General features: G+C 68.7%; 3 protein-coding genes across 5 annotated transcripts in view; 1 reads left to right on the plus strand and 2 right to left on the minus strand.

The window, feature by feature from the left end:
* Positions 1-1,305: 1,305 nt before the first annotated feature.
* GLIS2 (GLIS family zinc finger 2) lies at positions 1,306-9,740 on the plus strand. Its single transcript, XM_030459513.1, has 6 exons — positions 1,306-1,349; positions 5,594-5,969; positions 6,458-6,634; positions 7,037-7,170; positions 7,410-7,528; positions 7,641-9,740. The coding sequence occupies exons 2-6, from the start codon at positions 5,610-5,612 to the stop codon at positions 8,429-8,431; spliced, it is 1,581 nt and encodes a 526-aa protein (XP_030315373.1). The 5' UTR covers positions 1,306-1,349; positions 5,594-5,609; the 3' UTR covers positions 8,432-9,740.
* On the minus strand, positions 9,676-11,919 carry PAM16 (presequence translocase associated motor 16). Of its 2 annotated transcripts, XM_030459515.1 has the most exons (6): positions 11,811-11,919; positions 11,355-11,439; positions 10,844-10,983; positions 10,453-10,518; positions 10,240-10,365; positions 9,676-9,784 (listed from the first exon to the last, which is right to left on the minus strand). In XM_030459515.1, the coding sequence occupies exons 1-5, from the start codon at positions 11,811-11,813 to the stop codon at positions 10,279-10,281; spliced, it is 381 nt and encodes a 126-aa protein (XP_030315375.1). In that variant the 5' UTR covers positions 11,814-11,919; the 3' UTR covers positions 9,676-9,784; positions 10,240-10,278. The 2 variants fall into 2 exon arrangements, with proteins under 2 accessions (XP_030315375.1, XP_030315374.1); XM_030459514.1 differs by lacking the exon at positions 9,676-9,784 and having other exon boundaries at positions 10,208-10,365.
* An 83-nt stretch (positions 11,920-12,002) lies between these two features.
* LOC103531127 (coronin-7) overlaps positions 12,003-16,176 on the minus strand; it is a 34,576-nt gene continuing 30,402 nt past the window's right edge. The window contains exons 13-28 of one of the 2 annotated variants that reach the window (XM_030459510.1): positions 15,515-15,610; positions 15,314-15,430; positions 15,019-15,151; positions 14,749-14,924; positions 14,561-14,669; positions 14,386-14,472; positions 14,125-14,267; positions 13,946-14,050; positions 13,731-13,816; positions 13,513-13,654; positions 13,300-13,389; positions 13,091-13,207; positions 12,857-12,992; positions 12,678-12,769; positions 12,517-12,603; positions 12,003-12,308 (exon numbers count right to left, since the gene is read on the minus strand). In XM_030459510.1, the coding sequence (XP_030315370.1) occupies positions 12,303-12,308; positions 12,517-12,603; positions 12,678-12,769; positions 12,857-12,992; positions 13,091-13,207; positions 13,300-13,389; positions 13,513-13,654; positions 13,731-13,816; positions 13,946-14,050; positions 14,125-14,267; positions 14,386-14,472; positions 14,561-14,669; positions 14,749-14,924; positions 15,019-15,151; positions 15,314-15,430; positions 15,515-15,610 (1,722 nt within the window). In that variant the 3' untranslated portion in view covers positions 12,003-12,302. The remainder of the gene's footprint in view (positions 12,309-12,516; positions 12,604-12,677; positions 12,770-12,856; positions 12,993-13,090; positions 13,208-13,299; positions 13,390-13,512; positions 13,655-13,730; positions 13,817-13,945; positions 14,051-14,124; positions 14,268-14,385; positions 14,473-14,560; positions 14,670-14,748; positions 14,925-15,018; positions 15,152-15,313; positions 15,431-15,514; positions 15,611-16,176) is intronic. The other variant, XM_030459511.1, reaches the window with a different exon arrangement.

A 16,176-nucleotide genomic window follows, 5' to 3' on the forward strand; every position in this document is an offset into this window, starting at 1 on the left:
CGGGATGGGAGAAAGGGGGACCAAGATATTGGGGTTCACGGTTGGACATTTTGAGGGAAAAACCCTCAAAAAAAGGCACTAAAGGATGAAACCTTGGCGGCTGCTGCTCCGGAGCCGCCGGCCCAGGGAGGAGCAGGAGGTCACAGAGGGGGGAGACGGCAGCTCCCCCCACCACAAATCCCCAGCCCTGCGGGTGGGGTGTGATTGAAGCCACCCGCACAGGACAATGCTGCCTCCCGTGTCCCTCCCTGTTCTGTCGGGGTTGTTGGCGACACCGCCGCTGCTTCCCCCCCAAAACAAAAAACCTCACGGGTGGGGTGTGCCCCCGGCCACCCGCGGGTGTGCCCCCTCCCCCCGAAAAAAACCGAGGGGGTGGGGTGTGTTTTCAGCCATTCCCGTGTGCCAGTGTTCCCCCCGTGCCCCCCCCCCTTTGTGGCGGGGCCATTGGGGACACCGCAGCTGCGCCTTCTCCTGACCCCCCCCTTCCCGGGGCGTGCCCCCGGCCACCCGGGTGGGCCAGCTGTCCCCCCCCACCCCCAGCGGGCCCCGGGGAGGGAGTTTCCCCCCCGCACCCCCCGGTGAGGGCTGCAGCATCCGGGCCGGCCCCGCCACATCCTGCCGCCGGAAGGAGCCGCGGCCCCGGCGCCCCGGGACAACCCCCCCGGGGGTGACGTCATGCGGAGGCCCCCGCCAGGCGTGACGTCAGCCGCTCCTGGTGATGTCACGCGGCGGGCGGGGGGGGCCGCTCCTACGGGGAGGGGGATCCCCCCCCCCCCGGTCTGACACCCCTCTCGCCGTCCCCGGTGCGGGTTGGGGGGGGGGAGCCTTTAGTGGACGCCGCCCCCGCTTCCTGCGCCTCCGCCGGGGTCCCCCCCCCTCGCCCCGCCACGTCCCCGGGGGGGACACGGACACACCCGGGGGGGGGGGGGGTCAGCTCTGCCGCAGCGACGGGGTGACCTTGCGTGTGGGGGGGTGTCCCCGCGTGTCCCCCCCAGGGGCGGAGCTCCCTCTCCCCGGTGTCGTGTCCACCCCCGACTCGTCCGCCGTGCCCCCCGGTGCCCCCCGCGGCGGGAGGGGCCGGCCCCGGCCCCCGCCAGCTCCCGCCCGCAGCCGGGGCCGGGCCGGTCTGTGCGGGGCGGCCATAAATCACGGCGGGCAGAGCCCCCGCCCCGCCGCCGCCCTCCGCCGCCGCCGCCCGGGGACCGGGGAGGGGGGGGCAGAGCCCCGCCGCCGCCCCCGCCCCCAGCCCCTGCAGATGTGGCGGAGCGGCCCGGCGGCCCGGCAGCGGGGGGGCCCGCTCCGCCAAGCCCCGCTCCCCGCCCGCAGCCGGCGCTGAGCCCCCGCCGCAGGTACGATCGCGCACCGGGGACCGGCGCTTTGTCGCGCTGCCGCCACCGCGGGAATCGTGGGGGGGGGGGGGGGGACTGGAGGAAGAGGATGCTGCCGCCGCCACCGGTGGGGGAAAACCCGGGAAGACCCTTCCCCGCTCCGCAGGGAGCTCCGAGAGCCTGCTCCGGGGGCTGCGAGGGTATGGGGGGGGTCCCTTGGCACCTGCACCACCACCACCACTACCCTCCCCCACCAGTGGGGAGCGGTTTTGGGGGGAGATCCGGGATGTGGCCCCGCTGCAGCCCCGAGCACGGGGATGGGGGAGAGGGGGGAGCGCGGGGCTCTCGGGGGGGGGGGGCCGGTAGTGCAGAGAGGGGATCCTCTCGCTGCGCAGTGGGGGTGGCCGTCACCCGCTGCCCCCCCCTCCCCGGACCCGGGGCGGGTGTCCTGACCTTGGCGGTGGGGCGGGGGCTGCGGCTGGGACGTGCTCGGTGGCTGTCCCCAGATGCGGCCACCCTCGGGGACCCACCGATGTCCTCGCCGTGTGATGAGGGCGAAGGGGGGACTATGGCCGGGGGCCACCGCCCGTCACCCACCGTCACCCCCGGTCTGCATCACCGGGGTTTGCCAGTGGTGGGGTCGAGGCGTGAGGTAGCCAAGTCCTGGCTGCGCTAGCATTGGGGGGGACACGAGGACCCCGGCTGCAGTGACCCCCTCCCCGAGGGGCCAGCAGTGGGGGCCAAAAGCTGCCACCAATTGTCCCCAGTGTCCCTGAGTACTGCTGCAGGGGCTCGTCCCCTGCTCTGCATGGAGAAGTGGCCACCTCCCCTTTGCTTTTGTGTCACCCTGCTGTGACCGTATCCCCCCAGCTCGGGCTCCCCGTGTTCCCCCGTGTCCCGGCCGCTACCGTCGCCGAGGTCTGATCCGCTGTGTGACCGGGGACCAGCTCCGCTCCCGTCCCCGCGCGTGTCCCCCCGGGGTGGTGACAGAGTGCGTGCTGCTGGTGGCACTGCTGTGGGGCTGTTCCCCGGGGAGTGGGCTGGTCTCAGCCCCCCGCCGGGGTCCCCACGGCCACCACAAGCTCGGGAAGTGGGGATCATGGTACCGATCTCGGCTCGGGGACCAGGGGACAAAGCCATGGCTGCTCCTGGGGACGCCTTTGGGGGCTGCCCGGGCAGCGTGGGGCGATGGGTGCTGGGGGGACAGGGCCAAGCTGGAGGCAGCAGCAGGACGTGGCCCCGCAGCCCCGGTGGCCACCCTGATCTCCGGTGAGGAATGGCAGTGCCAGCGCTGTCAGCAGCGGGATAAGAAGGAACGGTGGCTCCCGCGGTGGCCCGTGTCGTGCCAGCAGCCGTGGGGACGGTGACCCGGGCAGCGGTAGCAGACCGGGGCAGCATGGCCGAATCCAGCAACGCCCTCCCCCTACCCCTCAGTCCCTCACGGGGGGCTCCCCGACCTTGGTGTCGGTGCCAGCTTGCCGCCACCAGCCCTGCTAACTGCCACCGGGGAGAGGGGGACGGAGTGGGGGGGGGACGGAGCGAGCCCTGCCCGCAGCGTTGGCACCGCTCCCGCCTCAACGAGTCCCGGGGTCACCGTCCCCTCTCGGGGCGTCGGGCTCGGCCTTGGCATCCCTCGAGCCCCCCCGCACCGCCGGGAAGTCTCTGCCCTGCGGCCCCCGCGCGCCCGCCCTATTCCTGGCGGGTTTTGTGCCGCAGCTGGGGCCGAGGAGGGGGGGGAACACTCCGGTCATGCCAGCAGCGGGGTGGCCTGGAGACCTGGCATCCCGCCGGCTGCACCGGGGTCACCCCGGGTCCCCCCGCCCTACTGGCCCAGGGAGGAGGGGGGGGCATCATGGGGGGGCAGTGTCCCCGGGGAACCCCAGCCCGGCTGGCAGAGCTGGGGTGGAGGCGGAGGCTCCCCCACGTCCGGGCTCCATCACAGCAGCCCCCGCCCGGGCTGGGAAGCCCCTGGGCTTAGCGCCGCGCCGGACTGGTTTGAACTGGTGGGGCGGGGGTTGGGGGGGGCTCGTCGGACTGCCGGAGGGGAAGCTGGCAGCGCCTGGTGCGGGCAGGGAGGCCTTGGGGGGAGCAGGCAGGGGCCTCGCGCGGGGGCCGCAGGTGCTGGGGCGTCCGAGGCGTCCGGCCAAGCCCCCGCGGGGATCGTCCCCGTCCCGTCCGCCGAGCCCCCCCTCTCCGGTTCCCCGGGGCGCCGGCGGCGAGGAGGCCTCGTGGTTTGGCAGCCGCCTGCCTGCTCGCCCGCGGCCGCGCTGCCAGCCCTGGCGTCAACCGACGGACGGAGGCCCCTCTCCCCCTGTGCCCCCGGCACCGCCCGGCCAGGACCCCCCTCCCCCGACTTCGTCCCCTAGGGCCGCGGGGACATGGCCACCACCGTGGGAGCAGCCCCGACGCCTCACCCGACCCCCCTGCGGGACCCCTGTCCCTGGGGAGTCTGGGGGACTGCTGGGGCCCCGGCTGGGGGTCCTGCTCAGAGATGTCAACCGTGGGAGCGTGCCCCCCGTCAGTCCGTCTATCTGTCCTTAAGCTGTGCCACCTGGCTGCGGGGCACATAAGGGGGGGCTGGTTCCTGAGAACCGTGGGGAGCGTGGTGCAGGGACCCCCTACAGGACAGGCAGCGCTGCGGGGCACAGGGTGAGGCCCCCTTGGAGGACAGGGACCCTGCTATGGCGCACGCCCCATGGCCGTGTGTCTCTGCCACAAGGAATAGGACCCTGCTATGGGACAGTCCCCAAAGCCGTGTGGGGTGGGGATGGGGCAGGGACCCCTCCTTTGGGAAGTAGGGTCCCTGCTCTGGGGCAGGCCCCATGGCGACGGGAGGGGCTGAGGGAAGTGTCCCCACCCATCAGGGCAGGGGACCCCTGTACGGGGCAGCTCCTCCCACCATGGGCGCTTGGGGCCACGGACCCCCCATGGAGCCCCACGGCCAGGCCGGGGGCAGCGCTGCCGAGGGGGGGGGGGTTAGGAGCGGGGGGCGCAGGCGGGGGGTTCCCCGCCCCCCGGCCGGGCCCCGCGCCCCCCGCGGCTCCTCCGCATTCCTCAGCGTCTGAGCCGGGCTGGACCCCCGCCAGCGCAGGGGGGCCCTGCCGGCGGGGCAGGGCGGGGGCTGGGCCCCCCGGGGAGGGGTGGGGTGGCGATTGGGGGGGCCCGCTGCCACGTGTGCTGGGTGCGCCGGGCCCCTCGACACGGCCCCCGGGCGATGCGGGGGGCCAAGGGGGGGCACAGCCGGGGGCTGGATCGTGGCGGGCTCAGGCCACTCACTGCTGCGCTGAGCTGCCCGTTCTCAGCCATTGTCAGGATGTGCTGGCAGATGAGGTGTGGGGGTGCCAGGTTTTTGGGGGGTCAGAGAGGTAGCAGTGCGGGTGACCTGGCACTGCGGAGGTGTTGCCCTGGGGAGAATGTGTCGGGGGGAGGACAACGTCCCCTACCTGATGCTGGGAACGGAGTGGGGGTTATTGTGGGCAGCAGCTATGACATGCCAGCCTGTGCCATTGTGCCAGCCTGTGCCATCGTGCCGTGCTGTGCCGTTCTGCCAAGCTGTGCCATGGTGCCATGCTGTGCCATAGTGCCATGCCACACAGCTCCACACCACACAGTGCCATGCTGTGCCATGCTGTGCCACTGCTCTGTGCCATGTTGTGCCATCGTGCCCAGCTGTGCCATAGCACTCCGTGCCACGCAGTGTGTCCCCGCAGGCCTTGCCCGGCCCTGTTGGCCGGCAGGGAAGGGGCCCCGGTTGGGGAGGAAGCTCGGCTGCCTCCAGCGGGCTCAGCCGCCGGGTCACCGCCGGGCTGGTGGCCGCCACCGCCTTCCTCTGCCGCTGGGAAAGGCCTGGCCAGGGCAGGCCCGTGGGGACAGACGGAGGGACGGATGGAGGGACAGGGGGGGCAGAATGGGGACACCACAGCTTCAGGCCTGTGAATGCCCAGGGAATTTGGCAATCCCAGCAGGGTTTGGTCATCGGCCAAGGGGCTGTGCTGGTTCCAGGGGTTGGCGACATGGAGAGGACATGCTGGGGACACTGAGGGGCCACGGGGAGGGGGGCCCTGGTGCCATGCCCTGCCCTTTGCCCGCTGCCGGAGGGGCCGTGGCAGGGCAGCCCGAAGGGACGACGCAGTCCCCGTGCCACCCCCATGGCCACCAGCAGCCGGAGCAGAGCCAGGCATCGCTGCTCTGCTGGGCTGAGGTGATGCTTGGGGTGACTCCCAGTCATCCCCCGTCCCCATGGTGACCCTGGTTGTCCCCCACAGCACCCACCCTGTCACCATGCACTCTCTGGAGGAGCCGCTGGACCTCAAGCTGAGCATCTCGAAGCTGCGAGCTGCCCGGGAGAAGCGGGGGGCTCCTGGCCCCCGGCCCCGTGCTCCCCAGCGCCCAGACACCCTGCCAACCGGGGATGGCCGAGGGGGGGACCGAGGGGGTCGCCGGACCGTGCCAGCCTCGCTGTCCCCAGGCCTGCTGTCCCGCTCCAGGCTGGTGGAGCCACGGGATGGACAGTTCCCAGCCGTGCCGGTGGTGGATCTCAGCCTCTCGCCCCGCTCTGGTGAGGACTCTCCGGCTGGCAGCACCTCACTATCCCCTGAGCGCCAGGGCAGCGGGGACCTGCCCGGACCCCTCACCCCCCACGTAAGTACGGCCAGATCCCACCCCCCACTCTGCCCCAGGGTGTCTCCAGCAGCGGGGACTGTGCCCGAGATGGGTGCTCCAGACCTCGGCAGCGTGCCCAGTGGTGCTGGAGTCGGTGACGCAGCCCCCCCACAGCGTGTACACACACCCTGGGGTCACTGCCCCCCCGGCTGCCTGGCCCCTCCATGCCCCTGGGCCTGGGGGGGGGGGCTGTGGATGGCCCTGAATGGGCTCTTGTGGGGGGCTGTCTGGGTGAGCTATGGAGGGGGGTTCTACCATCTTAGGGGGGGTGTCTGGGGTCTCGGGGGGTCTCTGAGGGAGCTGTGGAGGGTTCTGGGCGGCTATAGGGAGGGTTGGGGGGTTTCTAGGGGATTCTGTGGTCTATGGGGTGGCTCTGGGGAGCCCTGATGGGTGTCTGGGGGGTTCTCGGGGGCTCCATCCAACTTGGCTCCTCCCTCTCTCACCACTCCCCTTGGGATCTGCTCCAGGATTTCCAGTCCCTGCGCTACATTGATGGCCTTCCCAGCTCCTTCCAGTTCTTCTTGCCACTGGGCGCAGGGGGGGCCCTGCACCTGCCCCCGGCTGCCTTCCTGCCCCCCAGCAAGGAGAAGCGTCTCCCCTCTGAACTGCCCCTGCCCAAGCAGCTCGTCTGCCGCTGGTCCAAAGTCAGTGGCAAGGGATGGGGGGGTGTTTAGGGGGGGGTTATAGGGCTGGGAGCAGAATGCAGGATCTTAATGGGGCTGGGGGTGGGGATATAGTGCTGGCAGACCACTGCAGGGAGGGGAGGAATTGGGGGTGGCGGTCACAGAGTGGTGTTTTGTGGCTGGAGAGGGGAAGGCAGTTGATGGGGAGATGCAGAGATTCTGGGTGGGGGGTGATTATGAGATCTGGGGGGGTTGAGCAAAGGGCTGTTTCCATCTCCCCAGATGCTGGTGCTGCTGCACATGGGGTACAGGGGGGACCTGGGGGGTGGTGTGAGAGGCAGGGGCAAGCCTGGGTTGGGGTCCTGGATCTTTCCCTGGTGCTCCCTCACACCGGGCCCCTCACCCTCTAATTCCTGCCCACAGTGCAACCAGTTCTTTGACCTCCTGCAAGACCTGGTGGACCATGTTAACGACTTCCACGTCAAACCCGAGAAGGACGCGGGGTACTGCTGCCACTGGGAGGGCTGTGCCCGCCATGGCAGAGGCTTCAATGCCAGGTGAAGGCACGGGGGGGGCTCTGGAGTCCCTGGGAGGGGCTGTTTTGAATCACTGCTCTCCTTGGGAGAGGTCTCACTCCCTCCCTCCCTTTGCTGCAAGGTCCTGGGATGCTGGATGATGGCACTGGCCTGGATGTCCCTGTCCCCCCCACCAACAGCCAGGGCATGAGGGCACAGATGCCCTTGGGGCTGGGGCTGCCTCCCACACCCTTGACATATTCTCCCCCCACCCTTGGTAGGTACAAGATGCTGATCCACATCCGGACGCACACCAACGAGAAGCCACATCGCTGCCCCACCTGCAACAAGAGCTTCTCCCGCCTGGAAAACCTGAAAATCCACAACCGCTCACACACAGGTCAGCAGCAGCCTCCGTGCAGCTCCCCGGGGAGTTTGGAGCCCTGGGGGAGGGACAGCCAAGAGTGGTCTGGCTGTGCTCCCCACAGACCCGATGCTTTGCTGTCCCGCAGGTGAGAAGCCCTACATCTGCCCCTACGAAGGCTGCAACAAGCGTTACTCCAACTCCAGCGACCGCTTCAAGCACACCCGCACGCACTACGTGGAGAAGCCCTACTCCTGCAAGATGCCGGGCTGCCACAAGCGCTACACCGACCCCAGCTCCCTCCGCAAGCACATCAAGGCCCACGGCCATTTCGTCTCCCCCGAGCACTCGGAGATGCTCAAGGTCCACCCGCCTCCCAAAACACCCCTGGGGCCGGCAGAGGTGCCCTACATGAACGGGGGGGCACAGCTCGTCATCCCCAACCCCGCCGCCCTCTTTGCCCCCCCGGGGTTGCCGGCCTTGCCCATCCCCTTAGCCCCGGCACCGCTCGACCTCAGCGCCTTGGGCTGCGGGGCTGCCGGCGCCCTGCCCGCCCTGCCCGGCCCCGTCCTGCCCCTCAACGGTGGCCCCTTGAACTTGACCAAGAGCCCGCTGCTGCCCTCGCCCTTCGCGGCGGGGCTGGGGCTGCCCGTCATGTCGCTGCTGGCCGGCGGGGCCAAGGCCGAGGGGGAGAAGGGCGGCGGGGCCGAGGGGCGGCTGCCCAAGGCAGGCAAGGGGCCGGAGTGCCGGAAGGAGAGGGGCGAACGGACGGAGCCGGGGCGGCCGCGGGGTCCCCCCGAGAGCCTGGCGCTGCTGCCCGGCGCCGTGCTTGACCTCTCGGCCGGCGTGGGCTCGGGGGGCAGCCCTGAGGCGCTGCCGCCGGGCTGGGTCCTCATCCCCCCCGGCTCCCTGCTGCTCAAACCCGCTGCCGTCAACTGAGGACCACGACGATGCCCGGGGCCGGGTGCCGGCCCGGCGGGCAGATCCCGCTCCCCAAGGGCTGTGGGGGGGGGGGGATCACCCCCTCGCCCCCAGCCCTGCAGCTCCCCCCAGCCCCGGCGGGGCCTCGCTCGCGCTTTTAACCCTCACGAAAGAAGAACGGACTCTTCTGAGAAAAGCAATAATCCCTCAGCGGGGTGGGGGAGCAGCCCTGGGGGCACGGAGGGGGGGTTCCCCCCTGCCCCGGGCAGATGGAGACACCGCTATTTATTTCTTGACCATCCGCCTGCTCTGACGGGGCCCCACTCGGGCTCATCCGCCGCCACCGACTCGGCGTCTCCCTGCCCGGGGTCTCGGTGCTGCCGTGGGGAGGCCGCAGCCCCCCGCCGCGGGGACAGCGGAGGGACAGCTCGGGGACCCTGGCTGGCACGGCTGCGGGCAGCGCTGCGGTCCCTGCCGTGCCAGGCCCAGCTGGCTGGGCACACGCTGGCCCGGTGCTCGCCCGCGTCCCTCCCGCTCCGTGGCCACCCGCGTCCCCGCCGCCTCCCCGGCCCCCCTCGTGACAAGGCACACGGCCCCGTGTGCCGCTCGCCGCGCTGCTCCGTGCCGGGGCAGAGCCACCCTCCTTAGCTACGTTCATACCCAACCATGTGCCGCCAGCACACGCGGGCAGCGCCGGCAGGACCGCGGGCACCGGCACGGCTGCTGCCAGTGCTGGGCTGGGGACACCCCCTCCTGGGGACACCCGTCCTGGGGACACCCCCTCCTGGGGACATGCCAGCTGCCCCAGCAAGGGTCCCCAGTGACCTCCCTGGGGCACGGGGCAGTGTGCCCTGCAGAGCCTGGAGCCTACACCAGGGGTCTCACAGACCTCCTGCTGCCCGGCAGGACCCCTGCCCGTGGCTTTCTCCAAAACGGGGGGGGTCTCCCCGACCCTGCCCTGCAGGGAGCCGGTCTCCCTGCCCTCACCTTTGTGGGGGTGTGGGTCTGGGTACGGTGGCACTGCCACATCCCCAGCGTGGCCATGGGACATGGACCAGGCCATCTGGCCAGTGCACGCTGTCTGTCCCCTCGCTCCTCCGTCAGTTTGTTGTTGCACATTCCAGGACATCAGTATTTTAACGGTCTCCAAGTGCCTTTTCTATCGTAGTTTCTGGGTTGTTTTTTTATTTTCCTCCTGTTGGGCTCCATCGCTGTTAGCGTAGCGTTAAGGACTGCAGAAGTAAGAGATAAGCTAACGACTATAACACTACGTTCCTCCAGGGGAGAGGAAGTTTATTAAGAAAACAATAAAGTGAAGTTGAAGTAAGTTCCTGTTTCAGTCCACATTGGTGGCCCAAAGCAGGGACAAAGCTGGGGGGACAGAAGGACACGATGTTCAGGGCACTGCTGGCTCCCCACGCACCCGGGTGGTGAAGCTACAGGGGGGGACAACTCAGTGTGTGTCCCCCCTGTGCCCCCCCAACCTGGCCCAAAAGCTGTCCCTGCAGTAACAGTGCAGAGCTCTGGGTACTTCCCGTGGGACAGAGCCAGAGGTATCCATGTGCTGAGGCCAAGAGCATCCCCACCCACCACAAAAATAGCTCCCAGGTGGCATTTGAGCCCAGACTGCCCTGGGGACACCCCTTCTTCTCCAGTCACCTCCCTCCTCCTCCTCCCAGGGTATATCCCAGCTCCACCAGCCCCTCCATGGGGCTGGAATCCCCCTGAGGCTGTGGGCAGAGGCAGGCAGGTCCCTGATCCCCCCCCCCCGGGGTGTGGAGCAGGCAGGCCAGGTGCTGGGGGAGGACACAGCATTTATTGGCTACCTATAAGTTAAGGGTGAGGGGGCACGGGGGCAGCAGGAGTCACGTCTCAGCTTTCCTGCCCTTCTCCTTCTCATCCTTGGCCTGGATGCGGAGCTCCTCGTCCAGCCGCTCCTTGGCTCTCACCACCTGTGGGACACGGGGGGGACACTGCCACCTCCGTGGTGGTGCTCAGGAGGTGCAGGGCAATATGCAGAGGGCAGGCCCTTGGCTCACCTTGGACTGCAGGTAGAAGGAGCCTCCCACTGACTTGTCATTCACCTTGAACAAGTGGTCGTAGTTCTGCCCGAGAGAAGTTCCCCCTCAGATTCTCCTCCTCCACCACCCTCCCCAGCCCAGAGCACCCAGCTCTCAGCCATGCTGCCCCCAAGTGCCATCTTGGGGATGTGGCTGTCCCTGCCTGAGCCCCAGCAGGGTCCCCCATGCCCTCAGATGGGCTCCATCCCCTTCCCAAGGAGCAAAGGCAGGGCTGAGCCCAGCAAGCTGCTGGGAAACCTCCAACTGGGACTAAATGTGCCCAGGGCTGTGCCTGCACTCCTTCTGGGAACCACCCCCATCCCCGTGTCACCCCACACAGGGCTCTCCTTGTCCCCGAGGGAGCCTCTACCTTCTGGATCTCCTCCCGGTTGAGGCTGGAGACGTTGAGGATCTGCTGAGCTTCCTGCAGGCTGATGCCGATGATCCTGGAGGCAGCAGCAGACTGGGGCCTCTCCGAGCGCCCTCGTGCATCTGCTGCAGCTTTGCTTGCTGCCCAGAGACACCCAGCCTGTCAGACCCTCTCCAGGGACACCCAGGGCATGGGCAGCAAAACCCACGGCCTGGAGGTGCTCACATCCCAGTCCTGCCCCTCCTCCATCCCATGGGGGTCACTTGGACAAGGTCTCCAGTGCCAGGGAGTGGCAGCAGTGCTGGGTGCCTGGGACACTGCTGGCCCGAGCTGAAATACCATCAGGCTGGTGCCAGGGCTGACACTGTCACCCTGTGCCAGGCCTGGCATGTGTCCCCCCGGGCACAGCGCCGGGGGATGGGGAGCAGGGGGGGCCCTGGGGAAGGGGATGAAGTGGGGTGCCCGGTGCCCCAGGAATGCTCTGCTGGAGGGGGTGCAGCCCGGCTCCTACCTGCAAACTCTTGGCGCAGCGCCCGCATGAAGGCCCGTCCGACCACCTGGGCCCCCACCAGGATGATCTGCGCCAGGTACTTGGCCTGCGGGGACACTGCTGTCACAGCCCTGCCCCAGCCCTGCTTTCCCCTCTCCCACAGCCCTCCCCGTTCCCGGCCCCTTCTCCCTCGGGGTCCCGCCCTCCCCTCACTGGCTCCTGCCACCCCCTGGCCCAGATCCCTCTCCCCAGAACCCGCTTTCTCGCCGCTGCCCGGGCCCCGTCCGCCTCCCCGGGCCCTGCCCGGCATCACCCTCCGCCTCCCCGGCCTCTGTCACCTTCCCCGAGCCCTTTTCCCCCTCGCCGGGACCTGCCCACAATCAACCCCCCCCGCCTGCCCGGGGCTGTCCTTGCTCCTCCGGGTTCTGCCGGTGCCGGTCCCGGTCCCGGTCCCGGTGCCGGTCCTGCCCCTCTCACCATGTCCCCGCCGCCGCTTCCGCCCCCGCCGGTCACGGGGTCAAGGAGCGAAGGGCGGACCGGACACTGACGCCGCAGCAGCTGAGGGCAGAGCGTCCCCGCTACCCCGCCGCAGCGCCCCCTAGTGACGCGGAGGTTCGCCTCTACCGCCGGTCCCGCTCTGCCGGTGCCTGTCCCGCTCTGCCGGTGCCGGTTCCGTGCCGGTTCCGTGCCGGTTCCGTGCCGCTCACCCCCACCCCTCTCCCCGGCCCAAAATCACGGCAGGAGGCGGGTGCTGGTGCAGCGGTTTTAATAGCGGGGCCTGCCCGCGGCGGGCACGGGGCCCAACGGTGCTGCCGGGCCCGGGCTGGGTGCGGCCCTGAGTCCCGCCGCGCCTCCCCCCGCCCCCGGGCCCGCCGACACCGCATCCTCCTCCGCATCCTCCGCCTGCTCCTCCTTCCTGCCGGGCCTGAAGGGCCCTGGCGCGGTCCTGCTGAGGTGCCGGAGCCCGGCCTAGTCCTGCGAGAGGCGGTGTGTGTGTGAGGGCAGGCACGGGGCTGGGGCTCGGGGTTTGTCCCAGCACACACCCACTCATCCCAGTCCATACCCACTCATCCCAGCACACACCCACTCATCCCAGTCCATACCCACTCAGCACATACCCACTCAGCACATACTCACTCATCCCAGTCCATACCCACTCAGCACACACCCACTCAGCACATACCCACTCATCCTCGTCCACGCCCTCGAAGGAGTCCTGGGGCAGAGGATCGTCCCGGTTGCCCAGCCGGGCCACCATGGCGCTGAGGAGCTGCAGGGAGGCAGAGCAGAGCCATGATGCGCAGGGCACGGCCCCCGGCCCAGGGGGGTCCCCCTGACACCCACCTCCTCCTTCTTCTGCTCGTCAGACTTCTCCTCCAGGTACACGGACGCAGGGACAAACTTACGCGCCGGAGCCTCTTTCGGGGCCTCGCTCACTGGGAGAGCAGCATCACCGTGGGGCAGGAGGGCTTCACCCCACACACACACCCCCTTACGCCCGTCCCCTGCCCCTCTGCACCCACCTGGTGTCATGTCACCCGGCTGCAGGCTGGCACGGCGCTGCTGCCCGTCCTGCCCTGCCAGCCAGGCACTGCCGCACAGCGCCGGCTCCCACCAAACGCGGGTCGGAGGGAAGATATCATCCTGGAAATACTCCTTCTGCGGGGGAAAGGGGTGTCAAGGGGTGTTCAGGGGTGTCCCCTGCCTCCCACACACCCACCCCACCCCCCAAACGCAGCCATCCCCCCACTGCTGACCTTGACGCGTGGCACGCTGAAAGCCACCGGCTCGAGGGTGCTCTGCCCGAGGCGCAGCGCCCGGGCAAACTCCACCTCCCGCACCTCACACAGCGTTTTGGGCAGGAAGATGAAGCCCTGATGAGGAGGGGAAGGCATCAGCAGGGTCTGGCATCACAGGCAGAGGAGTTGGGGATGGGCAGTGTAGCCCTGGCAGGCCTGGCCTTTACCTTGTGGGGTTCATTGGAGGTGAAGCTGTTGCACTCGAGGAAATAGGGGGGCTCGGGTGTCACCTCGTAGAGGAAGACTCTGGTGTCACCCTAGGGATGCAGAGAGATGGAAGCTGGCAGGGGTGTGCATAGAAGGCCCCTCTGCACTCTTGGGGTGCTGTAGGCACGTAGTTCCCTTTAGGTATTTTCTTTGAGGGGGGTGCAAACCCTCACCTTGCCAGTGAGGAAGACAACGCTGGTATCCTCATCGTAGAAGGGCAAGAGGGTGGATGGAGCCACATCGAGGCCAAGGACAGACAAAGGTCCCTCAGGCAGAGCCTCTGCCCGGTACAGGAGGATCCTCCTCTCACTGCGGCTGCGGGGAGGTGACAGCAGAAGGGGTCATGGGGTCCCTTGGGGACCTCTGCCCTGGAGGGTGTCCCCCTCTTTACCTATCAAAGCCGGACACCAGTAAGTAGTCACCGCCGCAAACCCAAACCAGGCGTGCTCCACGGCCTCCCTCGGGACCTGGACCCTCCTGTGTGGTGTCAATGTCACTGTCTGCTCAGAGAGAGCTGGGGTGGGGGCAGGTGCCCACGGGGGAAGGGGGACACACACCTGCCCCCACCCCCAGCTCTCCAGCCCATCCCCACCGCCGTGACTGTACCTTTAGTGGGTGAGAGCTGCGCCGGGGCTCGTAGAGCCGTAACCGGCTGTCTTTGCTCACTGTTGCCAACTTCTTCCCATCGGGGCTCCAGGCCAGGCTGAAGATCTGAGGAGACGGATCCCCCCATGACCCCCTGCTTGGCCAAACACGGCCCCACGGGTGTGTGCGTCACATCATACCTGATCAGTGTGTCCCCACAGGCACAAGGCCTCCCGCCCGGCGCTCAGCTCCCAGATCCGCACCGTCATGTCGTAGGAGGAGGACACCAGGAGATCGGATGCCACGGGGTGGAAACGGATGGAGTAGATCTTCTCGGTGTGACCTGGTAAGTGTGAGCAGCGTGTGGCCAATCCTTACCTGCCCGTGAGGTTGGGGGACACCACCAGACCGGCTCGTCCCCAAGGTGGAGTGCTCGGTGTGCCACCCCACGCGGCCCTCACCGTGCAGGATGGCTTCGGGTTCCTGCAGGGTCTCCCGCAGCCCTTCCTCGGGGATCCGCCACAGACGGATCTTGGCGTCCTCACCCGCTGCCTCACCAAAACGGGGGGGCAGTGGTTAATTAGGTGACCCGGCAGGGCCGGTGCAGGGGCAGTAGCCCTGGGGATGGCAGCGTACCCACAGCGAGGCGCCGTGGGTCAAAGGGGTCCCAGCAGAGGTCAGCCACCGCCACGCCATTCTGGACAGTGGGCACGGCCGTGTCGGGGAGACGCCCGGGCTTGGAGAGCTGTGGGAGAGAGACAGGAGGTGTCACCCCCACTGCTCCTGCCTGTGCCGTGCCGTGCCGGCCGCCATGCCGCGGGTACCTCCAGGATGGCAATCTGTGCGCCAGCAGAGAGCAGGGGCAGGGCCACGCGCCGATGGTTGGCGCAGAAGCCGTCGCACTCGCCGGGCGTGGTGAGGCTGAGTCCCCGCAGGTTGGTGAGGTGGGTGTCACGGTGCAGCACCCTGCCCTGCGCGTGACGGAAGCGGGAGCTGGGCCCTGGCGTGGGGTGGGGGGGACGGGTCAGTGTCCTGTCTGTGTCCCTGGCACAGCCCCCACGGGGGACACCGAGCCTGCCCTGCCACGCACTCACCCAAAATGCTCTGCAGGGATTTCTGGCTGGGGCTGCTGACGAAGCCACTGGAGGGGCCGGTGCTGGCTGAGAGGGAGGTGGCAGTGCTGCCCGGTGAGGCCAGCGAGGATGGTGAGGAGTAGCCACTGCCCTCCTGCAGCAGAGACAGCGGGTGAGCAGGGAGGCAGTGACCCAGCCCTCCCCTGTCCTGAGGGATGAAGGTGGCGGGGGCCCCTCAGTGCCCCCAGCATGCTCCCCAGTGCCCCCAGAATGCTCCCCAGTGCCCCCAGTGCACTCCCCAGTGCCCCGTGCTCACACTCCGGTCGGTGTCGGTGGGGCCGGTGTCGGGTGCTGGTGTCTGGGTGCAGGTGATGACAGGGGAGGTGAAGGTCTGGGTGTGTCTCCGTGCAGGGTGCAGGCTCACCCTCCCCACCTGTCAGAGGGCAGAGCAGTGGCAGGGATGGTGACAGCCCCCGGTGATGCCACCAGCAGGGACACTCCCACAGGTGACACTGACCTGCTGGTTGTCCCCTGCCCACCAGGCCTGGGCAGTGGTGGCTGGCAGCACCCCAGCACAGTCAGGGAACAGATCCTCATGGAAGTCCTGGGTGGACTGTAGGGGAGGGGACGGGGTGAGGTGGGGTCTCCAAAACCCCACAGCCCCTGTCCTGCTGCCGTGTGACACTACCCGGCCCCAGGGCACCCCTGGGCACCCCCAGCCCCTCCAGACATGGAGCCCCATCCCTGTGAGCTGCCTGTAGGTGTCAGACACTGCCTGGCTCCTGGACACGACCTCTGAAACAGCACCCAGCTCCCAGCAGCACCCCCTGCACCACCCAGCACCCATCTTTCAGCACCCAGCACTCAGGATTGGGCAGCCAGGATCATGACTCCAGCCCCCAGACTCTGCTACCTAGTGCCCACATTTCAAAGGCTTCCAACACCCAGCACTCAGGATCTGGCAGCTAGCACCCATGGCACAACAGCACCCAGCAGGCAGCTCCCAGCTTGTGGGATTTGCTCTCCAGCACCCAGCATCCCAAATCGAGCACCAGCAAACCCACCAACAGCACCCAGAACCCAGCACCCACCTTCCAGCCTCCACCACCCACTGTCACCATCCAGCACCCAGGTTTCAACCTCCAGCACCCAACACCCACCCTCTTTCTCTGTCTCCCA

The sequence above is a fragment of the Calypte anna genome, chromosome 14, assembly GCF_003957555.1.
Source record: "Calypte anna isolate BGI_N300 chromosome 14, bCalAnn1_v1.p, whole genome shotgun sequence".
NCBI classification, from domain to species: Eukaryota; Metazoa; Chordata; class Aves; order Apodiformes; family Trochilidae; genus Calypte; species Calypte anna.